The 23850-nt window shown below is 36.8% G+C and overlaps 1 protein-coding gene across 1 annotated transcript; it reads right to left on the bottom strand.

The window, feature by feature from the left end:
* Positions 1-1239: 1239 nt before the first annotated feature.
* Positions 1240-5508, bottom strand: LOC113355553 (ferric reduction oxidase 6-like). Its single transcript, XM_026598436.1, has 9 exons — positions 5017-5508; positions 4766-4859; positions 4441-4638; positions 3943-4177; positions 3259-3586; positions 2894-3167; positions 2442-2697; positions 1861-2296; positions 1240-1633 (listed from the first exon to the last, which is right to left on the bottom strand). The coding sequence occupies exons 1-9, from the start codon at positions 5246-5248 to the stop codon at positions 1461-1463; spliced, it is 2226 nt and encodes a 741-aa protein (XP_026454221.1). The 5' UTR covers positions 5249-5508; the 3' UTR covers positions 1240-1460.
* Positions 5509-23850: the final 18342 nt, after the last annotated feature.

Here is a 23850-nt window from a genome sequence, read left to right as displayed (position 1 = left end):
AAAAGTTTCAAAAAATAGGCCAGTTTCCTAATTGGCAAAGTCAAATGTAATTTAATTTTTTGGGACCACTTTTCTCTTAACTTCTTTTGATGACAAGTGTTATGTGGACCACTTCACTTTACTTCTTTTGCTAACAAGTGTCATGGGGACCACTTCATTTCATTTCTTTTATTGACAAGTGTCACGAGGACCACTTTCAATGATTAGTTCTCTTAGTTTTCTTAAATTTTGCTAAAAACAAAACCAACATATTAAAAAAGAACGGAGAGAATATTATATAAGTGTTTTGGTTCATAGGTGAGATTCAATCGGCTATTTGGCCGTAGTAAGCAAACAATATGTGATTTTCCACAGGGTGTTCTTTAAAGCTGTCTTAGGCTGTTGATATGAGAATCAATTGAACTGATGTTTTTTGAGGCTATAATACCAATTGGCATCATAGACTCTTTTTCTCCCAACTTTAACTGATGTTTGTATGGCTCCCACTTCTCCTCTTATTTTCTTCCAAAAACTTCACATTCTTGAGATATGAAGTGCAACCTTTCGCTTGCTATAATGTCATTAGTTTGTCATTATTCCTTTACGATTTTGAACACAATGATTGATAAGGTTTGTTGAAATTTATAGTCTTTATTTGGTTGATTTTGTGTCTACAAATGAGGAAACTAGCTTGGAGATGGTTATGACTGATCAAAATGTGAGTGTCCAGATTACAACAATTTCAGCTTTAATATACTCCGGTGTTGAGAATTACAATTATATGGTGCAACAGTTTCCAGGTTAATCCTGGCTGATTCCATTTGCAAGGAGATGAGCTTCACATTTTTCATCCCCAAGAACCCTCGGATCACGAAGCTACTGTATTTTCACTTGCCAAGTTCAACCTTTCCAGAGAGGAACAAACGCCTTGGGCCTACAAACTGACAGCATATTATTGGTGGACTTAACTTGGAGTGCCTAAGGTTCATCTTTCCAAATTGTGTGAATATGTCAGGCTTGCTAAGTTTAATTTAATTCTGTAGAATTTTTTTTAACTATTTTCTCCAAACAAGGCAGAAACAAAGTGAAAGTCATCATCTGGGAAGATTGTTCACCGAGTGCAGACTGTAATGTTGAAGAATATCCAAGTAGCCTGTCAGTCATGGTTGCAGTTCCCTCGACCTTTGACTCAGGAACTGTCATTTACGCAGCAAAGTAAATGTGTTGCATATCATGTTAAGCAGATGGCGTAAACTGGAGTGAAGGTGTGAAACTCTGCGTCTTTCGTGCAACGCACGTGCACTCTACTTGTAAGATTTAATATAAATATAGACTTGTTACAAAACCTTGAACCAGATCACATATAGACATGATATACAGAGATAACGAACATGCACATGACTAGTATCATTTAGGTATGTATTAAACGTATGTATGAAGGATTTGATGATGACAATGAGTTGATGTTGCAGTCAAAATATTTAAAGCTCGAAACTGTGACTGTTGAAATGGAAGAATGGCTGATTCTTGCTCCTCTTTATGTTCTTGGACCTGCATTCCTTGGCAACAATTGATTCTAATGTTGATGGACCACAAACAATGACACCCACATCAACATTGCCTCCCCACCTCTCAGACGCCGAATAGAAAATCTCTGAAGAAGAAGAAACAAAATGGTTTCAACAATATAAAGAAAACTAATCCAGATGGGGATGAGCAAATAGATAATACTAGTAACAAGAGGTCTGGCAAACCAGTAGCGCCGAACCTAGCTTCTATGATGGCAGATATGCAAATGAGTTTCAGTGAGACAACTACTTACGGAAAAACTAAGCTTCTTCATAAATACTGAATCTATCAGTAATTTAGCTTTAGTATTACCTTCAAAATCTGGACGACGTCCATAATTTGCAGTTGTTAAATTAGCAACAGTTGTCTGGTAAGCATCAGGATATGTCCTTAGCTTATTATACTGCACAGAGTTACTCTTTTCATCTTCTTCCATCCACTTTGCATCATTCATATCTCTTCTTTCACATAGATGCCATAACACCACCACAAGACCGCCAAAAACGAGGATACCTGCAATCATGCAAGCTACAAAGAGAAGTCCTTTCAACCACCATGCAGTGACACCAAATGGCTTTATGTAAAATAATTCTGTCAAAGCCATAAAAATTACAAAGCCAATTGTAGATGTGATCGCATAAATTCCAGGCCATATATTATTTACTGTTCCAGCCAAACCAGACATTTTGTTTTGGTTTTTCGTAGGAAAGTAGGACCGTCTGGTGCTCTTGCCAACCTCACCATCTTCCTGCAATATACATGAATCAACAAAACATTAAGGGTTCCAAAATCTAAGTGGGTGTTTGTTGTTTCCACAGAATGGGTGCAATGGCCAAACCTGACAAGGCAATTTAGAACATGAGTTGCAGAAGATTTTTCATAGTGAAACTTACCAACGGAGGCTCTGTTTCTTGTGTGATGTAAGTATGCATCTCAAGCTTGATTTTGTCTGCAAAAGATGGACAAATTGACTCTATGTCAACTGAAGAAAACAGAGAAAGCTCATTCGTTCTTTTTACGGCCCAGACAAGTAGTATATTTTTCGGCAGACAAGGCTTGCTCAGTTCAACACGGTGAAATATGTCACACAAGATAGCCAGGAATGGAGAAATGCCAATGCCTCCAGCAACTAAAATAAGGTTCTCATACCTAGAAACAAGAGAAAGAGGAACATAAGTACATAAAAATGAGCGATTCAGTTTAGAAAATTAAGTACAGGCAACTCAGATAGAGCTGGTCTAAGGTGAAAAATATGTAAGGATCGTGCCAGAAAAATGTCTTTTTTTTAGTAAACATGTTTATCACAAATACAAATATAAGTGCAATCAAACGGTATGGCATATACATCAAGTGGTAAGGTGACGCATGCCCGTATGGACCCTCAACTGAAGCAGTTAACCTTGGATGAAGTTGGGTGGATAATTCTTTATCAGGCTCTTCTGAGACTTTTGAGATGTTATCTTTCAGTTTCTTCGTCCATCCCCCAAGTACCTTTATACGAACTGACATATGATGTTTACCATCCAAAGGACTGGATGATACACTGAAGGGATGCCATTGCAACCATGACAATTCACGCACTTGAAGAAAAATAAAATTGAGTGCATTGTACTGCAAATCTGCATTGCCAAAATAAAACTTTCAAGTTATGGTTTTGCTTAGGGACAAAAGACAATACAAAATTACTAGGTTGAGAAGAGCTATTATTACTTTTAGGTTTTGAAATGACCAGTTCTACAGTTCCGCAGGGTAAACAAGTGGCTGAAAGTAAGTCGACTGTTTTTCGTGATTGACAGAATCTTAAGAAACGATCGGTAAGGAAAAGAAATATTCCTCCAGCGCATATGCTGAAAACAAAGTCTCCAGCGTGCAAAGCCATGAAGACGAAGAAGACCACATACAGCTGATGTGTGTAGAAGAACAACTCAAAGTACTGCTTCCTGACTGGATGGAATGATGTTATCCACATTAATAAACCTGCTGAAAGGCTGATTACTCCAGGAAGATTAGCGATACCAAAATCATTCCATTGCAACATCTGAATAGACAAAAACCACAATAAATTATTAATAATATGGTCAAGAGTTTGCGTATCTAGTCCACTCATACGCACTAGAAACCTGACAAATTAAGAGTTTTAGTCCCTCTCTTGCTATGTACATGACAGTTTGAGAAAGAACACAGGATCCAACCGTTGAAAATCCTCAAAGTGGTTATATAGTTGAAATCGTAAAGAGATACAGGATGTTAGAGTAGTCAACTAAGAGAGAGGTCTGGTCATAACAGTAAGTATCCACTTAGTGCCAACCTAACAGAAGTGGTTCATGAATAATGAAATTCAAAGAGGAAAGACAACTCTTGTTGAGTTGCATCCAGGGTTGTAGAATAACTCACTTCTTCTAGTAGGCGCCCTTGCATAGCCCATGCCAGTAAATAACATAATCCGTGCACACTAAAGATGACCATCGTGAGATGCCCCAACCATACATGATATCTAGTAGAAACTTCAAAAGGAATATCGATGAATCGCAGAAGAAAGGACCCCCTTGTTATGGGTATAAACAAAAGTGCCAAGCAGAATAATCCGATAGATCCAATGCGCAGTCCAGAAAGTTCCAGCATCTGGTAACTACAGATGAAAATCGTCGGCGTTAGTAAATCAAAAGAACAAAAGGCTTCTACAACGGCGAGTAGTTGCCACTTTGTACTTTTATAGTGAAACTGGTAACAGCCTGAGACCAAATTGCTGACAGACACTTTCTGGAAAGAAGCATACAGACTGAATTTGTCATGAAACGAAGTAAAGAACATAGAATGTCTTAGGGCACTGATTCCTCTGGAAATCCAAAACAAGAGACAAAAACTTTATGGATAACTGTTATTAAAGTGTACCTTTCTTCCCAGAAAGGCAGGTTGAACTTAGATATCGACTCACGGTTCTGTATGGTGTAAACTGCAACTGCCCAGATAACATAGACAATGAAGAAGACTATTCCAATCAATTCAGCAGCAGAAACAACACCGAATGGTCCACCCACGAGCACGGGGAAAGTCCACAGTCGGAATGTTGGAAATTTCAGCTTCTTCTTACTGAAATGTTTAGCAAACCGAAGAAATTATACTAACCTTAAAAGTAAGCACAGGTGTTATGACATTATATGAACTAGTAGTCAAAAGCAGAAATGAAACTCATACAGCTACATAGATAGTTGCGTACCCATGGAACTCCTCAGCTGGCGAGATCATTAGATATACAAATGACAGAAATGTCATGAGAAGAACTGGGCCACTGAATATCAAAAAAACACTTCCTGCAGTTGTGCAAAACGAAGATATCATCACTTGTTCAGAGTTATATCACGTAAAAGAAAGTAGTCCTACTCAAGCTAATAGCAAAACTAATCTGCATATGAAAAAATGGATAAACCATGAAAATGAAAATAAACATCTTTTGTTACAATATCTTACCAGTGATCCCGAAAATTGTTCCAATTGTAGCCATAAGCATTGATTCTAAGATTCCCTGCATAAACTTGGTCGGGTACCAAACAATAAGGGTACCCCATGCAACAAAAATCACCGATATGATGAATTTGATAACCCATAGTACAAATGGAATATATTGGGGCACTTTCTTCGCATAATCAGCTTCATCAGCTTTGTTCAAAAGAAGAGGTTCATGTTCTGAAAGTGTACCCATGAGAATCAAAGTATATCACAATAACAATAACCTCTTCACATAATTCAATTCTGTCAGATACTCAGTTTATATAAGTTTAAGGTTCTCAAGCTTATCTCTGAGTCAACCACATAAACTCAAATTTCCAAGAATAAAAAGAAGAAAAAACTCTTGATGGTAATAAATTTTGAAGTGACAAAACAGGGAAAGAACCTAAACAATTGTATCAATAAAAAATTTGAGCCAACAGAGTCTATTCATCAGTACAATTATCTGTACAAAAAGTCAAGAAAATAGAGAAAATAAAAAGACTTGTATTCTTTGAGCCATATAATCAAACAGGTAATGACTACAGGAAATTAAAATTTGTGATGGTGGAGAAAACCATGTAATAACCACCTGAAAAAGAGAGAGTGACAGCGACAATCAAGTGTATCTTATTCATTCATCTTATGAACCAGTACACAATAATAACAAAACCATGAAGGATAAGAATATTGGTGAACAAGAATTCAAAGACCACAGGATATTTGTCTAGGTTTATTTATTTTCTTAGAGTTTCAGACAGTTTAACATAGAAAGTGAAAGCAAATGGACCCAACCCATTTTATTTTTGATCTCCTTGCTCCTCGTTGAGTTTTGGTTCTACTTCCCCTCGGTTCAGTGAGTTTTGGTTTTCGTTATTCATTCATCTTATGAACTTGGAAGTGAAAGGTAGTAGTTCTCCTTTAAAAAATTCCTCCAGGTGCTATATGCCGAACATCTTTTTCTGTTAGTCGGTGGTAAAATTCTTTTCTAGTAGGATTTTACTTCAGGCGGTATTGGTGGCTCCTCTGATGCATTACTAGTAGTATTCATCCGTCAAAGCTAACGAGTGACGGACCTTCTAAACATACCGGGGCAGAAAACTAAATTATAGCCGCTCCCTCACACCGAAGAAGGGAGCCCCACCCTGGAGACATTAGCAGGGGCAGTTTTGGGCCATCATGAAGAGAAATGCAAGGATATTGTTTCCTTTTTTTTTATTTTTTAGTAGAAACTATTATATAATTTTCGAAATAATATACTTAGTCGGATTGGGGTATACCTAATTTTAAAGGGATTCATTTGAAGGGATAGAGAGTGATAAAATTGACAAAGTTACAAAAATACTCTCATGCATTATAATTTTTATTATCTTAATCAGATTTCATTTTCTTCATTTCATCTTCTTCTTTTCTTCTTCTCCTCCACCATACCATACCGGCTTCTCCATCACACCACCATCGAAAACTCATCGATTAATTCGTCGTAATCGTCGATTCGAAAATTCCGATTAATCTTCAAACATGGAGCCGCCGCCGAGGGCTAGTCGTATGAAAAGAACAAATAGAAAGCCTAATGAATATAACCCTGGAATTGCAAATTTAGTTCAGCAAAAATCGAGTAAAAAAACCGTTGAAGAAGAAGAAATCAACGCCGCTGAAACCGGAGAAATGGCGCGATTGAGAAAGTAAGGGCCTACTTAAACTCACTCCAGTACTTCAATTTTATGTTTGCATGTCAAATTAGGTCAGAAAAATCAAATTTGTGAATGTGCAGTTATTCAGCCGGTGGGGTCTCTGATTCACGACCATGCCGGCTTTTCATATTTAGGGTTAGTCGGAAAGCTCTTGGGTTGAATAGCATGCCGGCTGGTTAATATCTGTAACTGCTTTTTACAGGGTCGGCTAGGTATTCAACCTTAATACCTTGCCGGCGATATTTTTTCTTTACAGTCGTTGGGTTATTATTTTTACCCTGTCGGTGGTGTGTTTTGAAAAATGTTGGTGTCTCCTGATGCATAAAGTCATAAGGTCGACACGGTATTTTAATACCACCCTGTCGACTGCATTTTAGCCGACATTGTATGGGTTATAGACCCTTCCGACTATATGTAGCAGAAAATTCTTGTATTTATTGTGTTCAGAGTTGTTATAAGCCGACATGTTAGATGAATAAGCCCATGTCGACTATTGTTTAGACGGCAAAAACAATAGTTGTCGACCCTGCCGACTGTTGATTTATTTTTTTAATTGTTCTTGTTTAGGTTGCAAAAGGGAAAGAAGAAAAATGTTACTCATCTTTCAAGACCTCCTCGTGTTAAACTCTTGACTGCAACACATCGAGGGGCATTAGTTGAGCCAGGAACACTCAAGATTCGTGAAGTGAATGATTCCCAACCACGAACGGAACCAAGTGATTCAGATGAAACTCCACATGAAGACCAATCAAATCCATCTGGTAGAAAAGGTAATGATCATGATGGTGTTGAAAGAACTCCGGCTGCTGGAGGAGATGATGAGCATGATGATGATGATCAAGACATGCCACCTGTTGTAGGAGGTAATGGTGATAACAATGATGGAGATAAAGATAAGATAAAGATGGTGAAATCATTGAAGAGGAAGAGGAAGAAGAAGAAGGTGGAGAAAAACAGGTAATGATCAACAAACTGAAGCTGCAACTTCAACTGCAACCGCAACCGAAAGACAGAAGCGGGTTATCACTAAACCAGCTGATTCCCACATGCTTCCCAGTCACTTGAAGGTCACAGTACTTGAACCATGTCAGCCTCCACTAGGGACCCCAGAAGATGGTGGATATGTTCCTTTGTATACAAAGACACACGGGCACGTGAAATCCATGGTGTTATTGTAAGTAATCTCAATAAAACTTTGTTTTTATTTAAGTGTATCTATCTTAAATTTGCTTCAAGTGTTTGTATTTGTTTTAATTTTTTGTTTTTGGTACTTAGGATCACAAGCATCCCATCCGTCTTATGAGGCACCAAGCTTCAAGCACTATGATGAAGAGCTGGCCACTTGACAAGGAATGTGCCGAGGTACAAGCGATTGTCAAGAACTCTGGCTTGTGGCTTGCAGTGGAGAGTTCGATTGTTGAGTATGACAGAGTTACTGTATCTTCATTCAGTGAGAGGTTATACGGAGAAACTGATAGAATGTTATTCCCATTCGGTGAGATTGCGGTAACTCCCAATGATGCTCATCAAATTCTAGGCCTCGAGGTTGAGGGAAAACCAATCAGTGATGGCTACGAAGAAGGCATTTCTTGGGTGAAAATCTTCAATTTGACCAAGATATTGTTCGGTTTGGATGAGAAGCAGTCTGAGTTTTTGTTTGTGAAGAAGGATGGTTATATAATCAGGAAGTTAAATCTGAAGATGTTGAGGGACACATACTTTGGGACTCAGAAAATATTTGTTGACGAAGGAAATGTGTCCATGGTGCAAACCAATTCTACTGCGTCAGCTTATTTTCTCTTGGGAAACTGTATCTTCCCAGACAGTTCCGGAAGCTTGGTCGATACCAAGTATCTTCAAATATTGCATCCATTTCATGAAATGCATATGTACTTTTGGGGTACTGTTGTGGTTGCCTTCTTGAATGCAGAGTTGACAAAGGGTTCAAGAGCACTGACTAAACAAGTTAACGGAAATCTATGTCTTTTCCAGGTAATTCAATTGTCTAAATCATTTATATTTGCAAAATGCTTATAAGATAAGATTCTTACTAAAATTTGTGTATGTATATGTTTGGGTATATGAGCACTTCCCTACTTTCTGTGAAAGTCAACCCCCACATCAAAGTGAATACTAAGCTTGCGATTAATAAGCCAAGAGGACAGAGATACAGTTTTAATGGTACGCAGGATAAGGATATGCCGTAACTGCTTATCAACATGCGAGTCACCTTGGACAAAATGACTGCGGATAAGTTAATATTTGATCCTTATCGAAATGACATAAGTGAAGGTATAATCAAAAGGAGAGATGATGTTGCATTATACTATGGTCCCTAGTTTTACCCCCAAGGATTTTCAATGTACGATCCACAACGGGTTTTGAGACAAGTGGGTTACATCCAAGAAGTACCTCATCTCGGTAATGATACGTTCTTTAAAGTGGTAAGGGGGGAGTGCAACATGTCCCAAAAAAATATTGACGTACGTTACGCTACATCACCAGTGATTTCTCATTGGGACGATAGAAGTGACCGTAAAATCGATACGAGTCTTTTGGACGAGGTGATCGAAGACCATGGAGATAATGAAGATTACATGCCGTGGTACTTGGGTTTTGCTCGTCCTACTGTGATTAGGGGAGAGATTGTTGAACAACCGGCTCGTAAGAGGAATATGCCATCGAAATACCCAACAACAAGTCTTAAGAACTTTGTAAGTATTTTAGACTTGCTCTTATTATTTTAAGATTACATTATTGAATAATTCTATTAATTGTTTGTTGTTGAATTGAAAATAGAAGGAGCATTTGAAGACCCTTGTGAAGATGATGTGTTGTGCAAGAGACAGAGGAGATCCTTTGAGAAAACTAAGCACATTGACTATGCTAACAATGTTGACAATGAGGATGCCACTTAAATGTTCCAGCAAGCTAATGTTAAACTAAAGAGGGAAGCACAAGCGAAGAGGGCATCACAAGCCAAGAGGAATGGTGAACAAAAGAGGGCTCGTACCCGTGGTGGTGGTAGTGGTCGTGAAAATGCTAAACGGGGTCGTGGTAGTGGTTGTGGTCATGAATGAATGTGTCTCTAATTTATTTCTTTATGTGGTAAATAGATGTTAAGGTTAATGGTTGGACAAATGTTTATTTCAAGGTTTATGGGACATATGTTTTCTTATTTTGGAAAAATGTTGGATTTCTAGTTGTTGAATGAATGGTTTGTTTAGCTATGTTAAGTTTCAATAGTTCAACCGGCAGGGTATTGAGCGAATGTTTTATTAAGTTACGGTGCCGACTAAACCAGGGTCGGAAAGGTTGTGAACTGGCAGACTGCCGGCCCTGACAGCAGAATTGGTGCAGTTACCAGGGTCGACATGGTAATAAAATTATGACCTTGCCGACTGTCGGCACTCTAATGACCAAATACCGTGCCGACTATATGTCGCAGAAAATGAACTTCTTATGTGTTACAAAAATCATAACGTCGGCAAGGTAAGAAAATTACTACCCTGCCGACTAACATATACCTTGTTGACCATATGCAGCAGAATATGACCTTCTCCTGTGTATGAAAATTGTCATAGCCGGCAGGGTAAGAAAATTACGACATTGCCGACGGTATGTTAGTCGGCATATTATGGAAACATTAACCTATCCGGCGAGTTCAAAATTCAAATTTTTGTAAGTACAACTGCATTGATTGACTACCATAATGGCCAAATTTGGGCACCATCCTATAAATACACTAGTTCTCTCTACAAAAACACACACACTTATTTGCATATACTCTCCAAATATCATATCATCATATACTCCATCTAACTCTCCCAATACCTCTACATACAACAATGGCATCATTTGATTCAAATGAAGATCTATCCATCACCAAAGCATGGTATGCGGAAACTCGAGTTAGAAATCAGTCCTCTGTAAGGGTGGATGTCGTAACCTTTTGGGAAAGGGTATACAAAAAATATAGGCAAGAGTTTGAGAATCCTAATAGAATAAGTGTTCAACAAATCTATGATAGGCACCTAGTTATCGAAAATGCGATACTTGATTTTTTAGAAATCCAAAAACGGATTTTCAACGCTACCCACTTTAGCTACTCCATTGAACAATTTGTAAGTATTTTTGTGGTTTATTTTATGTAATCCATATTGTTTGATCTTCATACTAAACACCACTAACAAAGTAAGTTTGTGTTTTTTTGTAGCATGGAGGAAAAGTGTGAAGCATTTGCATTCGATGCAAGCTATCAATTCATGGTATCCAAAATCCCGGAGTATACCCCAGACTTCATGGAGGGTGGATCGGACTGGGATTCCTCCGACGAAGATTGAAGGTTTTAGAAGTTTTTATGCAGGTTTTGTGGGTAGATCTCTATGTAAACCCTCACGAGACTATAACTCGTCCACTAGGGTCGCCTAGGGATTCAAAAGCTTGATGCACATGCTAAGTGCATTCGTTATTCCAACGACAAGGAGTTAGATTTTACGTTTCAATCCATGTAGCAACAAAAATTCCATGAATAAAGTAAATTACATCTTCCCATATTCTGTTTTCTGTTGGGTATAACTAAAGGTTGGCAAGGTTACAATGTCGACTATTAGACAACCGACAATGTCAAAAAATTATTGTGTGTCGACTATTAGTTAGCCGGCAGGGTAAGAAATATTTATATACCAACTATATGATAGTCGGCATTGTAAGAAATATTTATATACCGACTATAAGATAGCCGGAAAGGTAAGAAATCAATAAGATGCCAACTAGTGAAGCATTTACAACAGTCTCATGTGTGTCAAAAATAATAGAGTCGGCATCTTCTTTATACATCGACCTTACCGGCCTTAGATAGTCGGCATTTTCTTCATCCGTAAACCTTGCCGGTAACAATTTGTCGGCACCGTCTTCAATCGTCGACCGTGCCGACTTTTCACAAAATTCCGAACTGAAAGTATTGATTGAACTCATGAGACAAAAGTTTAAATCTACTCCGTTCATAATTTCAAAAGTTTTAATCTACTCAATTAATTAATCTAAATTCAATTATTTAACCTAATCATATTTTTAGTGTTAATTAAACAAGGGTATAGTAGCCATTTTGAAAATACATGGTTAAGGGGTGGCCTGTTTTACTTCTAAAGGACCTGGGTTTTATCTCATTAGGTATACCCCAATTAATCTGGGTATACCCCAATCTCGCCAGAATAATATTGTTAGAGCATTGCTCGGTCGAACGCATGCATTGCTATTTCAAGCATGTTTGTCAATATTAGTGATCAAAACTATATATCTTGATTTCTAGCCTATTTATAGATGTCTCGGACTAGGACATAGATAGTGTAGTTGAGCTTAGATCTCTCGGTGTTCATCATTTGAAGACGAAGAACTACTAAGGGGAGCTTGTGGAACTTCATCAACAAAAGGTATGTGGAGACTTAAACTCATCTATCACTTGGAAAGTCTATTTCTACTCTATCTCCTATATTGAGACATAAGTCGTGTTATGATATAGATTTCTATTATGCACATTTGAGATTTCGAGCTGAGTTTATCTCGCTTATACATTTCTCTAAATATGTGTTGGAAAGCCTTCGCTTTAGCCATGTTCATCTTATATTCGTGACGAAAGTCCGAATAAGATCATATGAAAAGTGTCGAGTTATATCTAACATGGTTTGTGTGATACAATCATTTGATGTTGCCTTGGAATGTTTCATTATGATAATTTCAATAACTTGAAAATCGCTTTGACGAAAAATAGTTTGTGAACAACAACTATATAACGTCCTCTACGAAAGTTTCAATGATTGAAATTAAGAGTTAATGATATAACCATCTTTGGATATAAGCATATATAGTGTGTTCGCACTTTAATGTGTAAATCCATAAACCGGGAACCAAGTGTATGCATATGTGCGTATACAAAATTGGTGAAGGAGACAACATAAGTATGCGTACCCGTACGCATACTGGTAGAAGTTTTCGACCCGAAAATATCTGTTGTGTTTAGGAATTACAAACTCCTAAACTATTCACCTTAAGTATGCGTACCCGTATACATACTTGAGGAAGTTTTCGAACCGAAAATATCTGCTGAGTTTGGGAATTACAAACTCCTAAACTAGTCACCTTAAGTATGCTTACCCGTACGCATACTGGCGGAAGTTTTAGAATCGAGAATTTCTGCTGAGTTTGGAAACTTAACAGACTCAAATCCGGTTGCTTAAATACGCATACCCGAACGCATACTTGAGCTGGTTATTTTGTCAAATCGGTCTATTCATGAACTTAAACATTTAAATCTTAAGGAATACAATCTTTAAAACCGTGGCTATAATGTTCATGATTGATTCGAGTGAATCAAACCGATTTGGTTTCAATTCTATTCTCTATGCAATTGAACAGCTCTTTAGCTAGTTTCATTTGAGTCATTTGAACTAGTTATGGATAAGATGAATAAGGTTAATATGAGAGTAAATATATGGCTAAGCTCGGTTAACTATTTGAGCCAACATGAGTGTACATGTTTGGGTACGGTTACATAAACCTAAATGAGGGTACATTTCATTTGTGTGTAACAAGCTAAGTTCGATCTAACGGTTGAAAGATATTAGCTTGGTTGAATCAGGTTTTTCATCTAACGGTGAATAATGAATGCTTTGTTACCAATGTAACTTGGACTACAAACCCTGATTTGAAAACTATATAAAGGAGAACTCTAACAACTGGGAAACCTAATCCCCACACCTCCTGAGTGATACTAGTTGTATTTCTAGAGTCGATTCTCTTTTAACCTTAGGTTTCTTCTCGATACCATGTAGGTTAACGACTTGAAGAAATCATTGAGATTGTGAAGCCAGACAGATACTACTTCACTTGTAGTTGTGTGATCTGATCTTGTTGTTTCTATCGTACGAGTACAATTGTAAAATTGGCTTGAGATTTATTTCTCCGATAGGCAAGATAGAAAAGTAATCACAAACATCTTTCTTCTCATCGTTTGTGATTCCATAATATCTAGTTTCGCCATCATACGATTTAGATTATTGTGAGGTGATTGATAACACTAGGCCGTTCTTCGGGAATATAAGTCCGGTTTATCAATTGGTTCATGTTCACCTTGATTTATCAAAAGACAGAACAAAAAAGTCTTGGGTATTTCTGTGGGAGACAGATTTATCCAATCCTATAGACTTTTCTGTGTGAGGCATATTTGTTTATCAAGTCTTCGACTTTGGGTCGTAGCAACTCTTGCTTGTGGGTGAGATAATCTAAGGGAATCAAGTGCATAGCATCTTGCTGGGATCATAGATGTAAGGAGCGCAACTGTACCTTGAATCAGTGTGAGATTGATTAGGATTCAACTACAGTCCAGTCTGAAGTTAATTGGTAGTAGGCTAGTGTATGTAGCGGCTTAATACAGTGTGGTGTTCAAACTGGACTAGGTCCCGAGGTTTTTCTACATTTGCGGATTCCTCTTTAACAAAACTCTGGTGTCTGTGTTATTTCTTTTCCGCATTATATTTTGTTATATAATTGAAATATCACAGGTTGTGTGATAGATCAATCAATTAGAATATCCAACCTTTGGTTGTTGATTTACATTGATTGACATTTGGATATTGGTCTTTGGTACCATCCAAGTTATCTTTCTTGTATTTAATTATACTTGTAGATTTATATTTGTTTGAGTAAGAATTAGATCGAGAGATCGATATATTACACTCTTTGATATACTTTATTCTAGATTGAGTCTGACTGTCTAGTTGATTCTCTAGAAAGTGTATTGGAGTAAGTCCTCTTAGATTTCCAAATGAATTGTTTGGTGTGGTTGTTAGACCCCCGCATTTTCAATTGGTATCAAAGCAGGCAAACACATTAAAGACCTTACAAGTATGTGTTTGTAGCGATCTGATATGGACAAAGGTGCTATCTCTATAAACGTACCACCAGTATTCGATGGATCTAATTATTTATGGTGGAAAATTGTTATGCGATCTTTTTCTCAATCGCGTGATTTTCAATCATGGGTTTATGTAGTTAATGTCTATGATTCTCCCGTTGTTGCAATTGGTAGTGTAACCGTTCCAAAGAATATTGGTGCGTATGATGCTACCGAGATACTTGCTGCAAAGAAAAACTCCGAAGGGTTGAATGTGATCATTCATGCCATTACCCCAGATATTCAGCACCATGTGAAAACATGCACTAGGTCGAAATATGCTTGGGATATCTTAAAAACCGTATTTGAAGGTAATACAGTGAGAAGGAAGCTAGGCTTCAAAACCTTAATTCCGATTGGGAAAACCTTCGTATGGAAGATGAAGATTCATTTGATGAGTTTAATCACAAAGTGTCTGAAATTGTTAATGCATCTTTTGCATTGGGTAAGCCTATTCCTGAAAAGGACATTGTGATGAAAATTCTCAGATCGCTGCCATCTAGATACGATTCTAAGAAGCATGCCATCATTGAAGGAAATAACCTTGATACGCTCTCCAGAAATACGTTGGTTGGAAAGCTAAAGATCTTTGATCATTGAGAAAACATCCAAAACCGGAAAGGATGTTGCCTTCAAAGCACAAAGAAACCCTAAATTACTTGACAAAGGTAAAAGTGTTTGCTCTCTGAGGATGATCTTTCTGAGACTGATTCATCAGATGAAGATCTTGACAAATCAGTCTCGATGATCACAAAACAGTTTAGAGATCTCTTATTAAAGAGAAGTAAACGGTTTTCCATAGACAAACCTAGGTCACCAGTTAAATCTCATAATCGCATTCCTCCTAAAAAACAGGGATGCTGACGAGGATGATGATGAGGATACACCACACTGATTTAAGTGTAAGGGCTTTGGTCATTTTTCCAATGAGTGTCCAAACCATAGAAAATACACTAGGAACAAAGGTCTTGCTGCAACCCTTGATGAAATGTCGGATCACTATGATTCTGATGAAGAAGGAAAATCAAGTGTTCCACTTCTTTGTGAAGATATTTATTTTGATAATTGTAGCAATACATACATCAATCTTGATATCCTTCCAGAAGATTCAACCAATATGGAAGAAAAAATTAACCCTTCTTTTGGAAACTCCTTGTCTTTTATTTCAGGTACCAATCTGTGTCTAGCCGCTTGCACATCTCGGGGATCTGAATCATCTTATCCATTGACATGCTCTTATTGTTCACTCAAAGGTCATGAACTTTCTAAGTGTTTCATGTACAAACACAAGATGAGATATGTCAATAAACTTCAACGAAGAACAAATCGCCTGGCAGACAAGCTTAAACTTGTTGAAAAAACCGCTGAAGTATGTAAGATTTTATCATCTTCAAAGAAGTTGGTTTTCAAAGATAGGTCAAGACCACTAGAGAAAAGAGTATGGTCTAAACATATTGATAGACATGGGTCTATGAATTCCTCTCAAGAAGGGTATGGTGGACAAATTGTTGTTCACCACAACACAACTTGATTGTGTTGTTTTTGTGCATCCTGTCTCATGTGCCTGATTAAAAGAGACAAGATTGTGCACACCTCAGGATTAAAGAGAAATACTTATTTTTTGAGATTGGGATTCTTTCATGTTGGAAGGGACTTCCCTGTTGAATCAATAAAAGAGGGTTATTCTCGACATTTTTACTCTCTTTAGGGTTATAATTGTGCATGCGTGAACCTGTGTGGATAAAGGTTCTGTAACCCTACATTCCTTTTCCCTTATCTGAAACTCTTTTCATCTTAAGATTTCCTGTTGAGTTTAAATTGTGATTTCCTCTCACAAACCCATATACGTATGGATACTCCAAGCATCATGTCTTCTGATGGAAAAGATTTTAATATGATTGTTAAGCCATCAATCATGAAGGAAAAAAGATAAATCTCCGTTGCCTCCAACTTTGAAAAGAAAAAGAAGGAATGTGAGGAAGCCAATAGTCGTTCCTTCATATTCTCAGAAGTTTTCTGGTGTTCTTGAAGAGTTGAAGGAAACAAGGAAGGAGATTCAGCAAATAAAGGCTCTTGTTATGAGAACTCTTGAAATTCAGAAGGCCCTGGTTCGACATCATCAGCCTAGAAGGTTTGTTGTAATTGACTCTTTTCTCCACGAACCGTATGTTCCCATGGCTGTTAACGACAAGGAGTTCGGGGACGATAAAGAATTCTTCAGAGGTCTCAATGTCTATTAAATCTTCTTATGATAATTTTTATTCCTGTTTTTGTTTAGAAGAATAACTAGAATTTGGAATAACCATTATTGTGATTACGCATAGCTAGTTCTAAACGTTTTCATCTTCATGTTTTTAGATTTATTAATTTAAATTCTAAGTTATTTTGGAAGATGATGTTTGCAATTTTAATATTTATGGTTTTATATATTGCAAATTGTAATGGGATATGTGTGTTTGCGTCCGTGAACTATGATTGTCCCATACTTGTTCAAAAGTTATCTCTATTATGTTGATATGAATGTATTGATAAAAGATAGAATGAACTTTTGACAAACAAAATTTAAAGCCTTTTATGTCACTAGTTTGATAAGAGAAAGGATAGAATTTTTGTTCACAAGGATTAAGTCTGTTATATGTCATGCAAATAGTGATGGAAGATAGAATGAATCCTTGTATATTCCGAAGTATTGGTCGATCTCCGATCCACATATTTGTGCATATACTGTTTTGCTCTGTAAGGTTCCTTATGTTTGAGCATGACCAACTAAATTAATTATTCTCTTTTGGTTATTTTAGTTGTTGCTCCGTAAGTTCTCTTAAGTCGAGCATGACGAATTGAATTGATCACCTTTATGGTTAATTTGGTTGTGTATTCCAATTAAATTAATCGTGGGTTTTCTTGTGATTAATTTGGTGTATTTTTTCGTTTGTATTAATCAGGGGTTCTCTTGTGATTAATTCAATTGAATATTTTGGATGCAAATTCATGTTTTCATGTGATTTGAGTTATCCAAAAAGAAATCCTTCTTTTCTTGTAAAAGCAAGGTCGCCTTTGTTGTTCTTTTGGGAATGACATTATATGGGGTAGAGTTATTTTAAACTTGTGCTTAATTGCCAAATCTTTGTGGGGAGTGCGGCTGTGGAATATTTTAGGGGTCATCTTGTATCTTTATAGATTCCTTGATAAGTGCATTTAGCTTCGGCTTTATGATTGCATCTAAATTTGTTAGTATGTTAATACACCTTTGGTCATGAAGTATCTCCGTGGAAATTTCATTAGGATCCCACTAATTTTCGTACCTTTGCCAATTTTATTGACAAAAAGGGGGAAAATTAATCTGTAGCTCATACTACAAATACATATGGTTTACGGATCATTATGTAAGGGGGAGTGGTTTTCATGTTGAGATAAAGTATTGATTAAAGGGGAGTAATACATATCACCATAGTATTGTTGTCAAAGTTGTGATACAATTGAACTTTGATGCTGTGTAATAATACTATGACACTGTATAACAATGATTGAGAGCATTTGTTTTCTCATTGTTATAGCTACGGATCCTGAACAATGATGATGCTAAACTTACAACCTTTGGGATCATTGGAGTACTTGGAAGTGACGAAGATTTTGAGTCGTGTTGAAGATGCCAAGGATATCAAGCATGTGAATGAAGCTTCAATTATTTATTTATTTTGTAATCCATACGTATTGATAGTTTTGTCACTAAAATTGACGAAGAGGGAGATTGTTAGAGTATTGCTCGGTCGAACTCGCATGTGTTGCTATCTCAAGCATGTTTGTCAATGTTAATGATCAAAACTATATGTCTTGATTTCTAGCCTATTTATAGATGTCTCGTACTAGGACATAGATAGTGTAGTTGAGCTTAGATCTCTCGACGTTCATCATTTAAAGACGAAGAACTACTAAGGGGAGCTTGTGGAACTTCATCAACAAAAGGTATGTGGAGACTTAAACTCATCTATCACTTGGAAAGTCTATTTCTACTCTATCTACTATATTGAGACATAAGTCGTGTTACGATATAGTTTTCTATTATGCACACTTGAGATTTCGAGCTGAGTTTATCTCGCTTATATATTTCTCGAAATATGTGTTGGAAAGCCTTCGCTTTAGCCATGTTCATCTTACATTCGTGACGAAAGTCTGAATAAGATCATATGAAAATTTTCGAGTTACATCTAACATGGTTTGCGTGATACAATCATTTGGTGTTTCCTTGGAATGTTTCATTATGATAATTTCAATAACTTGAAAATCGCTTTGATGAAAAATAGTTTGTGAGCAACAACTATATAACGTCCTCTAAGAAAGTTTCAATGATTGAAATTAAGAGTTGATGATATAACCATCTTTGGATATAAGCATTTACAGTGTGTTCGCACATTAGTGTATAAATCCATAAACCGGGAACCAAGTGTATGCATATGTGTGTATACAAAATTGGTGAAGGAGACAACATAAGTATGCGTACCCGTACGCATACTGGTAGAAGTTTTCGACCCAAAAATATCTGATGTGTTTAGGAATTACAAACTCCTAAACTAGTTACCTTAAGTATGGGTACCTGTACGCATACTAGAGGAAGTTTTCGAACCGAAAATATCTGCTGAGTTTGGGAATTACAAACTCCTAAACTAGTCACCTTAAGTATGCGTACATGTACGCATACTGGCGGAAGTTCTCGAACCGAGAATTTCTGTTGAGTTTGGAAACTTAACAAACTCAAATCTGGTTGCTTAAGTACGCATACCCGTACGCATACTTGAGCTGGTTATTTTGTCAAATCGGTATGTTCATGAACTTAAACATTTAAATCTTAAGGAATGCAATCTTTGCAAACCGTGGCTATAATGTTCATGATTGATTCGAGTGAATCAAATCGATTTGGTTTCAATTGTATTCTCTATGCAATTGAAAAACTCTTTAACTAGTTTCATTTGAGTCATTTGAACTAGTTATGGATAAGATGAATAAGGTTAATATGAGAGTAAACATATGGCTAACCTCGGTTAACTATTTGAGCCAACATGAGTGTACACGTTTGGGTACGGTCACATAAACCTAAATGAGGGTACATTTTATTTGTGCGTAACAAGGTAAGTTCGATCTAACGGTTGAAAGATATTTGCTTGGTTGAATAAGGTTTTTCATCTAACGGTGAATAATGAGTGTTTTGTTACCAAGGTAACTTGGATTGCAAACCCTGATATGAAAACTATATAAAGGAGAACTCTAACAACTGGGAAACCTAATCCCCACACCTCCCGTGTGATACTAGTTGTATTGCGAGAGTCGTTTCTCCTTTAACCTTAGGTTTCTTCTCGAGTCCCTGTAGGTTAATTACTTGAAGACTTCATTGGGATTGTGAAGCCAAACCGATACTACTTCTTTTGTAGTTGTGTGATCTGATCTTGCTGTTTCTATCGTACGAGTGCAATTGTAAAATTGGCTTGAGATTTATTTCTCCGATAGGCAAGATAAAAATTTAATCACAAACATATTTCGTCTCATCGTTTGTGATTCCACAATATCGAGTTTCGCCATCATACGATTTAGATTATTGTGAGGTGATTAATAACACTAGGTTGTTCTTCGGGAATATAAGTCCGGTGTATCAATTGGTTCCTGTTCACCTTGATTTATCAAAATACGGAACAAAAAACTCTTGGGTATTTATGTGGGAGACATATTTATTCAATCCTATAGACTTTTCTGTGTGAGACATATTTGTTTATCAAGTCTTCGACTTTGGGTCGTAGCAACTCTTGGTTGTGGGTGAGATCAGCTAAGGGAATCAAGTGCGTAGCATCCTGCTGGGATCAGAGAAGTAAGGAGCGCAACTGTACCTTGAATCAGTGTGAGATTGATTAAGATTCAACTACAGTCCAGTCCAAAGTTAATTTATAGTAGGCTAGTGTCTGTAGTGGCTTAATGCAGTGTGGTGTTCAAACTGGACTAGTTGTATTGCTAGAGTCGATTCTCCTTTAACCTTAGGTTTCTTCTCGAGACCCTGTAGGTTAACGACTTGAAGACTTCATTGGGATTGTGAAGTCAGACCGATACTACTTCTCTTGTAGTTGTGTGATCTGATCTTGTTGTTTCTATTGTACGAGTGCAACTGTAAAATTGGCTTGAGATTTATTTCTCCGATAGGCAAGATAGAAAAGTAATCACAAACATATTTCGTCTCAACGTTTGTGATTCCACAATATCTAGTTTCGCCATCATATGATTTATATTATTGTGAGGTGATTGATAACACTAGGCTGTTCTTCGGGAATATAAGTCTGGTTTATCAATTGGTTCTTGTTCACCTTGATTTATCAAAAGACAGAACAAAAAACTCTTGGGTATTTCTGTGGGAGACATATTTATTCAATCCTATAGACTTTTCTGTGTGAGACATATTTGTTTATCAAGTCTTCAACTTTGGGTCGTAGCAACTCTTGGTTGTGGGTGAGATCAGCTAAGAGAATCAAGTATGTAGCATCCTGCTGGGATCAGAGATGTAAGGAGCGCAATTGTACCTTGAATCAGTGTGAGATTGATTAGGATTCAACTACAGTCCAGTCCGAAGTTAATTGGTAGTAAGCTAGTGTCTGTAGCGGCTTAATACAGTGTGGTGTTCAAACTGGACTAGGTCCCGGAGTTTTTCTGCATTTGTGGTTTCCTCGTTAACAAAATTATGGTGTCTATGTTATTTCTTTTCCGCATTATATTTTGTTATATAATTTAAATATCACAGGTTGTATGTTAGATCAATCAATAAGAATATCCAACCTTTGATTGTTGATTGACATTGATTGACACTTGGATATTGGTCTTTGGTACCATCCAAGTTATCTCTCTTGTATTTAATTAGACTTTCATATTTCTATTTGTTTGATTAAGAATTAAATCGAGCGATCGAGATATTACACTCTATGATATACTTTATTATAGATTGAGTCTGACTGTCTAGTTGATTCTCTAGAAAGTGTATTGGAGTAAGTCCTCTCATATTTCCAAACAAATTGTTGGGTGTGGTTGTTAGACCCACGATTTTCAAATATGCAGTGAGTTTTTTTTTGATGGAAAAGAAAATTTTATTAACCAAATAACAAAGTAGAAGAGATTTCTAATCTCAATTTTGACAACAACGTTGGAAATAACACTAGATTTTGAAACTCTTTGTTGAATATCCGAAGACATGTGCCTAAGATGCTTTATCCGAGCTTATTTAGCAATGTAATCTGTTGCATATTTATATTTCCTGTTTATATACTTTACCTGAGCATGTGGAAGATTTTCCAGTATTGAGATAGTTTCTTGAATGGTATTCGCCTCTTTCCAAGGAAAATCTTTGCATGTCTTATTGATCGTTTTCTCCAGTGATTTGCAGTCTGTTGCTATCGAGACACTAGGTAATATATTTTAACCATGAGGATGCTTTTAACAAGGTTTTTGATTCTGCATGAAAAGCTGAGGAGGCCCATTCCGATCCCGCTGCAATATGCACGAAAGATTCATTGTCCACTGAGTAAAGTAGAAAGGCATATCCCATCGTTGAATCTTCTTTTTTAAAAGTCGCATCAATAAAGATTATCTAGTCCGACTTCAAGTCGGACCATTTTTCATTGGGTATATTTCTTTCTTTGTTCTTCATTTTCTGTTGGATCTTTCCTTGAGAATTCTGGTGCAGGATTTTATTGATTTTCTCTATGAGTTGGTTCGGATTTGGACCAATTTTTCGAAAACCACCGAACATATGTACTTCCAAATAAACCAAGACATAGTTGCGATTTTATCTGACCATTGTATGAATTCTTGATCCGTGATCCACTTATTTATCCAATTAACTATGGAGTCCGAACCAATTCTCATATCGCCGCTTCAAGAGGGAGGTCAAACCAAATGGCTCTTTCAAATGAGAAAAACTTAAATAAGTGTTGATCTGATTCTTGCTCTTGTGAATCACACATTGGTCACTTTGTGTTTATGTTTGTATTATGAGCTCCAAGTCTTAAATTCGTTGGGATGGCTTTTTGAGCTAATTTCCAGACAAATAATTTGATTCTCAAAATTACTTGTATCTTCCATTTTTTTTTTCCATGGAAAGGTATTTAGGCTAGTGTCTTCTTGGTTTTGATTTATGAGAAAGTTATACACATTTTTTGCTGAGAAGATTCCTGAGGGATGATGCTGCCATCTTATTCTCTTGTTCTTGTCTTTTCGGAGAAATTGCTAGAATGTTAACTTTTATATCTGGTTCAAAGTAGGTATTGAGATTGTCTTGATCCCAAATATCTTCAAGAGTTATCAACTCATTTACCCTCTGCGAAATAGGATCTTGAATATTAATTTTAATAATATATGTATTAGGCACCCATTTGTCTTCCCAAATTTTTGTAGAATCTCCATTTTTTACTTGCCAGATAAAATTACCTTTAGTGAGCTCCGACCCTTTTTTTTATGCTAGTCCAAATCCATGATAATTTAGAAGACCTAGAGAATTCCAGAGAATGAGAGTTCGCGAAGTATTTTGCTTTGATAAGTTGAGCCCAAAGTTGATCTTGGTCTGAAATGAGACGCTGGCTAGTTTGGTTAGGAGAGCTATGTTAAATTGGTGTGGATTCTTGATACCTAGACCCCCTTGAGTAATAGGCTTGCATATGCTGATCCAGGCCTTTATATACCCCCTCTGCTCTTGGGTTTATTTTTATTCCACCAAAAGTATCTTTGGATTCTGTCTATCTGATCTAGCGTTTCTTTAGGGAGATAAAGCACTTGCATCTGGTAAGTTGGAAATCCTTGAAGGATGAACTTTATTAGAACTGTTCTACCAGCTTGAGAGAGTAACTTATATTTCCAAACCTTGAAGAGTGGCATAGTATTTTTGTATCAGAGATTCAAAATTTTCTTTTCTATTTTTATCAAAGAAAAGAGGGATTCCTAGATATCTATCATTTTTTGTCATTAAGGGAACTTTTAGGATCTCGCAATGATTTTCCCATGTTTCGGGTGGATTCTAAGACTGGAATAGATACCGGAATTTTGGAGGCTTACAATTTGACCCGTATTCTCGCCAAATCTTGATGGAATATCTAACAGGTTTTTTTCCTCGCCAAGGTCAGCTCTTGTGATAAAAAGCAGTCATCTGCTAAG

This window comes from Papaver somniferum, chromosome 3, assembly GCF_003573695.1.
Source record: "Papaver somniferum cultivar HN1 chromosome 3, ASM357369v1, whole genome shotgun sequence".
Lineage (NCBI taxonomy): Eukaryota > Viridiplantae > Streptophyta > Magnoliopsida > Ranunculales > Papaveraceae > Papaver > Papaver somniferum.
Note: the sequence above shows the minus strand (reverse complement) of the source record. Positions and strands in the feature narration are given on the sequence as shown.

Excerpts from the sequence above, each read along its gene's own strand:
- LOC113355553 (XM_026598436.1), bottom strand. The coding sequence starts at position 5,248 with ATGGGTACACTTTCAGAACATGAACCTCTTCTTTTGAACAAAGCTGAT. Across the intron at positions 3,168-3,258 it reads GGTCATTTCAAAACCTAAAA|ATTTGCAGTACAATGCACTC; the intron begins GTAATAATAGCT and ends TTGGCAATGCAG. Across the intron at positions 1,634-1,860 it reads ACGTCGTCCAGATTTTGAAG|AGATTTTCTATTCGGCGTCT; the intron begins GTAATACTAAAG and ends CTTCTTCTTCAG.